The 11,342-nt window shown below is 38.4% G+C and overlaps 2 protein-coding genes across 3 annotated transcripts in view; one reads left to right on the top strand and one right to left on the bottom strand.

The window, feature by feature from the left end:
* Window positions 1-1,037: 1,037 nt before the first annotated feature.
* The window catches only part of LOC145684208 (mitochondrial protein C2orf69 homolog), a 124,368-nt gene continuing 114,063 nt past the window's right edge, over window positions 1,038-11,342 (top strand). For both annotated transcript variants that reach the window (XM_081756272.1, XM_081756270.1), the window contains exon 1: window positions 1,038-1,195. The gene's annotated coding sequence lies outside the window, so the exon portion shown is untranslated. The remainder of the gene's footprint in view (window positions 1,196-11,342) is intronic.
* On the bottom strand, window positions 5,827-6,237 carry LOC145683177 (uncharacterized). Its single transcript, XM_081754541.1, has one exon. It carries the CDS (start codon window positions 6,235-6,237, stop codon window positions 5,827-5,829), a length of 411 nt encoding a protein of 136 aa, XP_081610667.1.

Genomic DNA, 11,342 nt, shown 5'->3' with positions numbered 1-11,342 from the left:
TAATAAGATAGAAATATTAAATGCAAATAGTGCTCTTTACCACACATACTTCATAAGGAACCCATACTTCATGAAATGTTATATGAAAGAAGTGTACAAAGTGATTATTGAATTGTCGCTAAACTGTGCCACATGAAAGATATGTTGATTTTATGCCATATAAAGCGCTTCTCCACTAGCCTCGTTTATGCGTATGCCCACCATTGCTGACGCATCTTCTTCCTACGGACGCAACCCGCAAGGTTTTCTCTGCTGTACTTCTACTTTGTATGGTTAGATATTATTCTCGCTTTTGAGTGTCCACCTACCAAAAGTTAGTTAGTGTTTTTTGTGTTGTAGTTTCTATGGCATAAGTCAGTGGCGGATCCGGGCCCGACTTCTGGGGCAGTGAGTAGTCATACTGCTACTTTTAAGGGCTTCAAACTTTGTAATGGGTTTTATATATATATATATATATATATATATATATATATATATATATATATATATATATATATATATATATATATAAAATAAGAAAGTTTCCTCTTCTGGGGGGACGATCGTCCCGATTGCCTCCCCTTGGATCCGCCCCTGTCATAAGTTACATCGCTGTACTCATAATCATAATAGGTAAGCAACCTTTAAATTAATCTGTACCAAGTAATGGAACTCCTCCTTTAAGAATGACATTCTTAATCCTCTCCGAGGCAAGCATTTGTGTCAAGAAGTAGGAATGATACCTGCACATTTAAACTTATCAGTTTACGTAAATAGATACGGAACGTCAGTATTATGTAATCCTCAAGAAAGGACAGGAAAGTAAACATTATCATTATTTGAAGAACACTTTAAAAGAAATGTCAATCTGGCATCCAGTTTAGTATAGCATAAATTGAGTCCTCATTTTCTTTCACATTTATATGAATCAGAAAGGATATTCACATTGAGAGGCACTTTATGTTTTTCTCTAGTTTGTAGTCAAACTTGTGGGTGAAGATAGTGAACTGAACGGAATGAAGTTAATACTTTTGTGGTCTCACGTTCGTAGAAATTCTATTTTGTCTGTGACGTTGTCAGTAATCTGTGTGTATGTAATGGTGGCCGATAGGAGAAATGTAATACATATTGAGTATGGTCAAGGATGACTTTATAATTTCTTGTTAATTGTTTTAAGTACTTTTGAAAGGACAATAAAATACTGGCTCTCTGTACGGTGAGTACCGAAGTGTTTTGCGAAGAATTATTTGCATTGTGTATGTTTACAATGATCCTATCTGTATGTATCGTTTACTAGCATAGATTATGCTACAAGTAAAAATCTTAATATTGTGAACAATGATCCATGATCTAGGACATTTCTTTCAAATTCGTGGGATCAAACAATATTTTTATGTGCATACATTACTGACACTACACGTACAGTATAATGTAAACACTACGATAGGGAAATTCGGAAGTATGACAAGTGCAGTGTCAGTTCTTTTGTCACCTCTCATCAAAATTAGAAACTTGAGTACCGAGGTGTTAAGACGGAGATTGAGAATCTGTGGGCACAAGACTCATAATTATGGTTTTGTTACTGGAATTGGAACGTACATAATGCAGGCCTAAGGGTTAATCTACTTTAAGAAATTGCTTTTCCACACGAAAATTAGGGTTAAATTCCAAAGTTGGGCGTCCGTTTCCAGCGAAATTTTTAAAATTTACAGGAAATATATGGATAATTTGATCGTTTGTGTGATTGATAATATATAAGAGTCTCGAAAAATTTGTTTATTTGTTACACATAAGCGGTTATAAACATGGGACTATATGACGAGCGGAGGGAACTACTTGGCGCAAGGTAACCGAACAGTTGCATTGTGGGAAAGAAACTAGCATTTATGTTACCAACATGGCGAATGTACAAGGGCAATGAACTAGCAGTTTTAACATTTGTGAAGGAATACATTGATAACGAGCAAAATCTTTTAAAAGTTTGTGAAGAGCACGGATTAATGAACCTAATAACAAATTGCAGAAAGTGTGGAAAGGAGATAACAGTGAAAAAACTTGACGAAACCGGACGCCCAACTTCGGAATATATGCCGAAAATTATATGCGTACATGAAGATAATTATCAGTGTGTGATAATATTCGTTACACATCAAATACCAATGCCATTTAAAGTTGTCTTACGTACGACCTAATATTTCTTTCTTAAACCTTCGTTGTAAGTTAATTTACAGTTGCATGAAGGCAGTGGGTGATCATATTATTTACCTGACCTAAAGGAATATAACTTACGCTCAGCAAACTTCTATCTTACTTACATCGATCGTAAATAGCTCATCTTATGTCTTCGGTGCCCTAACAATTTGTGTTACTCACCTGCCTTTCCTCGCTCAGACCCGGTGGGTTTGGAAAGACTGCACATAAATTAGCTTGTGCAGACATGTGGAACTCGCCAAGGTATTAGATTTTTATTAATGAGAATAAAGTGTGGAGCTGCGGTGATATGATGATATAGCGCTTACTTCTGATGAGGTCTCTGGTTCGTTCCCACCTCCCGCCAAAAAGGCTTTGTGGTGGACAGAATGTACATTGGTTTTGTCTAGTTCTCTTGTTTCCTTCCACCATTTTGCCCTTTATCAAAATAACCGTCTCTGTTAGCATCGAAGCATAGTCGAGAGACTTGAAACTAAAAGTAAATGGATCTTCGAAAAAGACGCACCTGTGCCAGTCCCAGTGATCAAGAAAGATAAGCTTTCTGTGTGTGTGTGTGTGTGTGTATCTAGTTTAGGGCAGGGCAAAGCTAGTGAGGAAGACAACGTATTCCAGCGGTAGTTGGTAGACTATTAACCGCAGGCATATGCTGAAAATTGAGCAAGTCTATACTTTTAGACAATTGATCCAGTAAATCGATTTCTAAGAAACTGAGTCTCGGAAGTTTCATAATCTTCCGAAGAAGTGGTTCCTCAGGAATCAAATCAGTTAAATATTGTGGTGGTTCTTGGTGTAATTCTTTCTGTAATTATTTACAGCATTGCGTTATGTCTTAATGAATATTGAGTACAATGCTACATCTCTTAGTAAATTAATCAAAACTTGAAATATGCAATGTTCAAAATAATAAGAGAAAAAATATACCAGTTATCATCATATTGTCCGACTCCTGTAAAGTTTACAAAATTTATAAAAACCTAGAACTAACTGTTATATCAGTTTTTGTAACTGAAGGAAGTGAAGTAATGCACGGAACCCAGACTACAAAAACACAAAAGGGATACTTAATGTAGACTAGAAACCGCATGTTGAACCCTTGAGGCAGTCAAGCGCCATTTACCCTTCTTCCCCCAACAATTATTATTTATATCAAAACTAAGGGAGATAAAAAGAAAGTCAAAATAAACCATACCGGTGACATTTTTTTTTTTTTTTGTGACAAACGTCATCAATAATCCAAACTACTTTTCTTGTCACTCCTCCCACGTATTATTTCCTGCGGCCAAACAGTGCCTTGTCTATTTCAAAGGTTGTATCTTCGGCAGCAATGAGGCCCACTGAATGTCTAAAGAACAGCTCCCAAGCAAACTTCGCTACAATAATTTATCCAGCCAGACACAGTAACATTCCACCTTTAAAGAAGAACTATAACTCTTAGTTGTGTCATCAAATAGCACGTTTAATCCAACATTAACGTAAACCTAACATCATCACACACAAAACGCACATCTCAACTCTGAAATTCCCGCCAAACACCACGACGGACAACCCTGTGTCATAAACGAAACCCATAATTCTGTGCGAATTGAACATAGTGATGTTTCTTGTGGAACAGATTCATTCTCAAAACGGAATCAAACGAACCGAATCAAAGAATCGAATAACTGAATCAGTAATGAAGTACTTGCCGAAACATGTGCCAAAACAACTCATCAACTTGTACTAAACTTGTCGAGCAAAAGACTAGAGCCCACAAGTAAACTTTACAATGGCCTCTCCAGCTTGTATACTTACGCAAACACAAGACATTACACTCGATTAATGTTAACAAATTGAGTCGAAACTTCCCTAACTCTAAGCTAACGCGACCCTATCCTACCCTGTTACATTCTTTTAAAAGCGGCTTACGTATCGATGTGCAGCTGGAACGTATATTGTAAAGGTAACCGAGTCCAGATACATAAATTCTTGTTGCTGGTCTCTTTACTATTGATTCTTTAAGTTATTACGAAGTTGGACTCCTAAGAAGTATGTTAAAAATAGTTCCAATAAAATGAGACAGCCAAAAGTAATATCCTCTTTTTAAATATATAATGTAGCTGTAAAAGTAAAGTTGCCATTATTTGATATAATACATCTGCTTTTGTCTATAGCACATGCACAGAAAGGCTGCATAAGAGTCACGGATGTCAATTTGTTTATTTCAAGCTTGATTTGGATCATGTCTAGGATCCATGCCCATAAATAGCAAAAAATCTTCCACCCAGGTCTGCGCAGCATTTGCGTTTTTATGGAGATAAAATTGTAAGATGTAGCGGTTTTGCGAAAGCTTACTTATTTTCACGACGCAATACCTTTCGTTTTAATTATACGAATTCCAGCCACTTTTTGCATATCTACTAGTTTGAACTGTCAGCTTTAGAATAAGGTTGTGCCTAACTCGTTGCGACTTATACTCTGAAATTTAGGACACTAACGCCATCTCGTGTGCAATAGACTTAGTACATTTTTGATCATCTGATGTTGTTATTAAGTACCTAATACTCTGTCAAAAAAAAAAAAAAAGTCTGTTCTTCAACACCAGCTGCGATTGGTGGAAATGATGAAAGACCTCTTGATATCTTCCGAAGTTCAGCCATCGTGTTAATTTTAATTTCTTTTACGTTGGCGAAGCGGAAAACTGCTATTTTTAGCTTTGGAAAGAGCCAAACATCCGATGGTTCTAAACTGTTTTAGGCTATCAAACTCTCTGAAGAGGGCGCGGTGGGTCAGTGGTAGAGCGTTCTCTGGTGCATGGGGTCCTTGGTTCGATCCCAGTTCGCGACAAGTGAGTTTTTTGGTGGATAAACACCGTGTGCGTGGGTTTTCTCGGGGTTCTTCCACTTCCTTCATTCATTTCTCATCACCGTCTCCTTTAGCCTAGGTGGCATAATCGTGGGATCATTTCATTTTCAACTCTCTGAACCCCAATTTGCACACGAACTTGATGTTTACGTGTTGCTCGATCTGTGAAATTACCCAACTAATCACAGACTCCTCCGTGAAGCTACACTGCTCGTACACAGCCTGTTAAGACGTCGTCATATGGATAAATTCAGAATTAGGCAACCTAGGGACTGTATTACCCAAGATTTACCGTGATTGCATCACGAGTGCCAGAACTAATAACAACATTCTGGGAACTTTTTGACTGGCCCTCGTATATCTTTGTTGCTGGACAGTCTTCAGTACTGTTGTTCCACCTTCATATGATATATAACAAAACGTGATACGTCTTATGTTCTACGTAACCCAGTGATATGTTTGATGCGCTGTCAAAATAACATCAGCGTATATGCTGATCTTTGTTGCTATTGATTTCACTGCTATGCGTGTCCTATCACATGAGTTTTTTGTTTGTTTGTTTGTGATTGGAAGAGAAAAAGTGCCACTTGAACTGTATGAAATAAACGGAAATTAGTGACAAACTACGTAGTACACAAACTGTATTGCACATGTAAACGGCACTACAGACATTCAGATTGAGATTGTGACATGTTCAATATGTCTGCCATCTCTGGCGATAATATGGCGCAGACGAAGAGCAAAATTCTGCATAACCCGCTGAAGGGCTGGAACATCAATGCTGTCTATGACCTCCTAAATAGCCATTTTCAGCTCAGCAATGGTTTTGGAGTTATTTCTGTACACCTTGTTCTTAACATAGCCCCACAAAAATGAATCACATGGGTTCAGACCCGGGGAATATGGCGGCCAAGCGAGTTCCCTTCCAGTGACCTTTGGGTACCCCAGAGCTAGAACGCGATCCCCAAAATACTCCTCCAGGACGTCAAACACGCCCATGGTCCGATGGGGTCGAGCTCCGTCTTGTATGAACCACATCTTGTCGAAATCAGGGTCCCTTTGGATAATGGGCATGAAATCATTTTCCAGAACAGTCAGGTATCGTGCAGTAGTCACCGTGCCGTCAAGGAATATCGTACCGATTATTCCATGGCTGGATATTGCACACCACACCGTCACCCGTTCAGGGTGGAGAGACTTCTCCATTGCGAAATGCGGATTCTCAGTCCCCAAATGCGCCAATTTTGCTTATTGATGAACCCATACAAATGACAGTGGTCTTCATCGCATGCGCATACGAATTCCCATTGTGCCCTGTGGTCAGCCACGCAGTATGGACGTCATCACACGAACCGTTCAGAGGTTATGACGCTTTAGTTTCTTATAGTTTATTGTCACCCTGTATAACGTGAAACTGCTCCGTCACTGTAATAATTGACCATCCTTCCTTGAGGCAACTCTTCAGACTTTATTTCTGTGACGATGAACTAATGTAAATCTGAATTACAGAAGGGGTTAAAGTACACGACAAAGGATGCATTGTGGCTTGCTAAGAATCCCAATGAAAGCTTTGTGCAGCGTTCTGTATTATGAAGGAATAGTTTTAAAAAAGTCTACGAAAGGACCAGTGTTAGTACGCTCACTACAGATGCGTGGAATCCCTGATTCAATCCCAGGTTACTCAAGTTGGCTTCGTTGTGGACAAACGCCATGCCTATTTCTTTCCACTTTCTTGATTACACCACTTCATTCTCCGTTATAATCACCGTCTCCCCTAACATCGGTGTATATTCGTGGGACGTTAAACTAATAGAAAAAAGAAAAGACTTACAATATAGGCAACAGGTATATTTTGTTTCAATTTTTTTTTTTGAAAAGCTGACTATGCTTTGCATTCATAGTTGTTTTTCAGGACTGATAGTTCGTTTATAAGTAAATCATCCACTGACACCACAAGTGTTACGAATGCCATTCGGTCTACATACTGAGATGCTGATCATATTGTTTCGATTATATCGTAGTTTACTTTGGTCCAAGTTAGATCACGGTTGTATTGCTAATTCATCTTCTCGTTTCTGCTTGCTGAAGTAATTTGAAGCTATCACGTGGGCATTCGGCTAGCTACTGGTGCTTTTCCCATTAGCCCTGTTCCTTGCCTTTATGCAGAAGGAAATGAACCACCGATAGCCTATCATTATGAGGGACTTCTCAAAAATTATTTAGCTCGTAAAATGCGTGATGGGTAGATTTATGGTCAATATGCAACACGGCAATATCATGTTCGTTCCACGCACAGCTTCTTCTTGAAGTTGGCATAAAGGCATTTTCCGTGTTTTGCAGCCACCTGCTTCGAAATACAGGTCCAATTTCGCTTAAATTGAGTTATGTTCTCGCAAAGAGGCTTTTTAGCAACCATTTCTCTCCACCATAGCCCGGAACCGCTCAATTGGTCTATACTGTGGCACAGACGTTAGGTTGTCAACTCGTGACACACATGAGGTGTGATTGTTCTCCAAACACTGCACGGTGATCTGAGCATAATGCGATGATGCCTTGTCCGGCCAAAATCAAATGGACTGGGTAATGTTCAGACTATGTATCCATGGCAACAAAATGTTTCGTAGACAATTGGATACATACATTTCACTGTTTAATGTTTTGTCGGTCACAAACGCTGGAGAAAGCTTCCCATCCTGTGTCAGTGCTTGCCACACCATCATTTTCTTTGGAAATTTGGATTTCGGTTTTATCATGGCTTCCAGAGGGGGTTGGCACCCTGGTACAATAGAGACATATTCATTAGCATTCATCTCTGAAGCATCCCATTCGACTTTTGTTTCATCATCGATAATAAAGAAAAAGTTACCTCCCGAAGGTATGGCTTTCTTATACAGTTTTGCACAATTTTTCTTTGCTTTCTCCAATTCATCTTTTCGTATTCTTGCCACTGTCTTGTCTTTTTCGTGAGTGAATTCCAGCTGTTTTCCGATTTCTCATCACTGATGCTTGCGAAATGTTTAGTTTTAGAGCAGCTTGTCGCGTTGACAGATTTGGTTGTTTCACGAACACCTTCTTTGTTTTTTCCACCATCTTCTGGTTACATGCTGTATTTGTGTTATATCGAACTTCACCCTGAATTTGTGTTGTATCGAACTTCACCAGTGTCAAGAAATCGTTTAATAACTCTGTTGATCCTTCTCACACACACACACCTTGTTCTTTGAAGTAAGACACTGTCACCTGACGATCACAATTCTGCTCCTGGAAAAACCTGGCAATCGCAATATTTTGCTTTTCCGTCTCTTTTGATTTAGGCATACTGCCCATGTGAACCGTACTGCCTATCAAACACTCAAGGTCACTGCACAATTTGGGTGCATGGCGCCGGGACAGGACGTTTGGGCGCCACCATTTGGGCGCGGACGTTTGGGCGCCACCATTTGGGCGCGGACGTTTCGGCGCTGCCGTTTGGGCGCCGGACGTTTGGGCGCGAAGCCGTTTAGGCGCCAGACGTTTGGGCGCGAGATACATAGTAAAAATCACAATTTACGTAATATATAGTAAGCTAGGCACTGAAAACTAAGCGCGAATCAAGATATATACATTTCCTACACTTCTATCTTTATCTCACCTAATTTATCTATTTTCTATCTTATTTATTCATCTAAATTAAATAGTTTAATGCGTTTGTGGCATTTGTTGCCTAACCTCGTCATGGATTGATTTTACGCTTGTTCACGATTCTTGTACTTCTGATCTAATGTTGATCTAATTTTTGTATAAGAAAGTAGGAAATGACGGAATCAGACGAACTGTTAATAATTTTCTTAATGTTAATCAAAATATATTGATTTAATTTTTGTATTTTTTATAAAAGTTAATAATTACATACTTATGAATATTAAAATTTGCTTTCTTTCGTATTGCGTTTGCCAAACTCTTCTCTTCCGTAAGTCCAATAAAGAACTACCAATAAAAGATTTCCGCGCACTCGAGTTGAGAGAAGTGGCCCCGCGTAGCGTAGTCGCTAACGCTCTCGCCTTCGGTGCGAGCGGTCCCGGGTTCGATTCTCGGTAGGGGCACTAGGTTAAAAAGTGTAACACGCTGTTTCAGGCCGGCCACCCTGAATGAGGTTTTCCTCATTCACACCAGGCAAATGCCGGGGTGGTACCTAATTTATAGGTCCAGGCCGCTTCCTTCCTTCCCCAATCCTTTCTTCCTTTCCTTTCCCCGATAGTGTGCCCCCTCAAACGTGACGGGCTAAATGGCCTTACATGCCGAGAGTCCAGAAATCTAAGAATCCTAAATCCTAATCGAGTTGAGGGAAAGCTTTTAATACAGGGTGTCTAAGACATTGAGTTTAGGAACTGTAGTATGCTGTATTTCTGGTATCACTTTTTTTATTAACATTCCAATATAAAAATCGAAACTTAACACACTTTTTTTTCGTCCCATTGTAAGCATTTAATGTGCACTAAAGAAAGTGGCGAAAGGAAAAAAAGAACGATTTCAAAGTGAAACATAATAGTTAAGTGTACATATATTGGTCATTTAGCCACTAGAAATGTGTTTGACATTCACACTTATTGCATAACTACAGTTGCAGTCCTGCTTTAATTTTTCTAATGGAATAGGTTCACTATGTACGTAATGCAGTCAATCATGTCTAGTCTGGTCTACTTACCTTTGGCTTGAAAAATTGTCAAATAAAAAGCATACTTAACTTTGGTTGAAACTTAAATTCACAAAATTTAATTGTTAATTCAGTTTTTAGGATTTTCAAATTTCAGTATTTCTAGTATGTAAAACAAAATCCAGTATAATTCAAGGACTTCCACTACAGTAGACCAGTGATTTATTTGTGGATTGTAGAAGGGGGGAATGTTTATGCAAGATTGTATACCGTATAAAAGAACAACTTTACAGTCGGGTTGGGACAACGTTATTTTTAAACCTATCTACTTTAAAATTATGGTACTAGTTTGATAGGTGGTCCCCAAATTCTTTACCTTTCTTACCTTTTTAAAAACAATTTTATGATAAATATGGATAGTTACGTTAGATAAGATTTGGTTAGGTAAATTAGTTTACATGTGTTACCTTGCTACTTTTCATCCTACTGCTGAAGACAAGTGTGCAGCATCCAGTAAAAGCCCTATAGTTACATTGCAATCTGCACAACTTGTCGTAACAAGTGTCACGTTCCTACGTAAAACAGTTTTGTTATGACAAATAATTCTTTAGTCCGTTCTAATTTGGTCTTTGAAAACCAAATTCCTCACCCTAACAATAAATATGATAAAAGGTAATAGTTTACTTTGGGCAGAACAGTGATAGGTGCACATACACTTGAACCTGATTTTATTAAATAGAAGGGGAAAGACGGTATTAAATGTCATTCGTCATATCATAAATGAGTTTTTGCACTTGCTCCTTCTACTTAATAAAATTAGATTCAGGGGTGTGTGACCCTAGCATTGTTCTGCTGAAAATAAACTTCTGGTCAACAAAACATACTGGTATTAAAACGAATCCAGAATTGAACAAAGACTGTAATCTAGTCTCCGAAGAATCATGAGCATCTATTAAACAATTACCAATATGATGCTATCTAGGAAAAAAATACTTTAACTTTTCTTTCACTTTTACTCTCGAAATTGAAACAGCCATTGTAGCCTACCATATTTAGTTTTTACAACAAAATAACGAGAAAGGATTGACTGCCGATTTCACCTTGAGTTAAGCTGAAGCATGACTTACGGCGTGTTACCTAACTCTGTCTTTAGAAATTAACAATATTTTCTCAGCGTATCCCACTTTAGAATAGTGAAGCAATAGGAGGTTAGTTTACATCGGATACCGTCTTTTTTTAGTTGGTTTGTCGGTAGCAATATGATGTCCATTTTTTATCCAGCTGAAGGCATACTTTTCTGCATTGAAAGATGTAATGCCTGGCCCATTAACGTTTATGGAAAGAAGAGATTTCAGGGTTTTTACAGATAAATGGTTTCTAGCGTCAGTATGCTGTAAGTTTAAGTTGGAAAAGCCTCTCTTACACTCTGCAGAAGAAACTGAAAGCAATTTTATAAACAAGACCAACATAACTCGCAACAATAAACATACTGAAAAAAATAAAGAATCGCTACTAAAACATGAAGTTGAATCATTGCACTTCAAAAGAGTTTATAGCTTAAGAAACGGGGAAAATATCTTCCCAGGCTGGGAAGGCTGAATTAAACCTAGAGACAGGGAATCAAAATTTAGAAGGGGGGGAATTCCCTGGCTACAAATAAATCCCTGCAGTAGACACC

This window comes from Thermobia domestica, chromosome 4 (assembly GCF_964235325.1).
Source record: "Thermobia domestica chromosome 4, izTheDome1.hap1.1, whole genome shotgun sequence".
NCBI classification, from domain to species: Eukaryota; Metazoa; Arthropoda; class Insecta; order Zygentoma; family Lepismatidae; genus Thermobia; species Thermobia domestica.
Note: the sequence above shows the minus strand (reverse complement) of the source record. Positions and strands in the feature narration are given on the sequence as shown.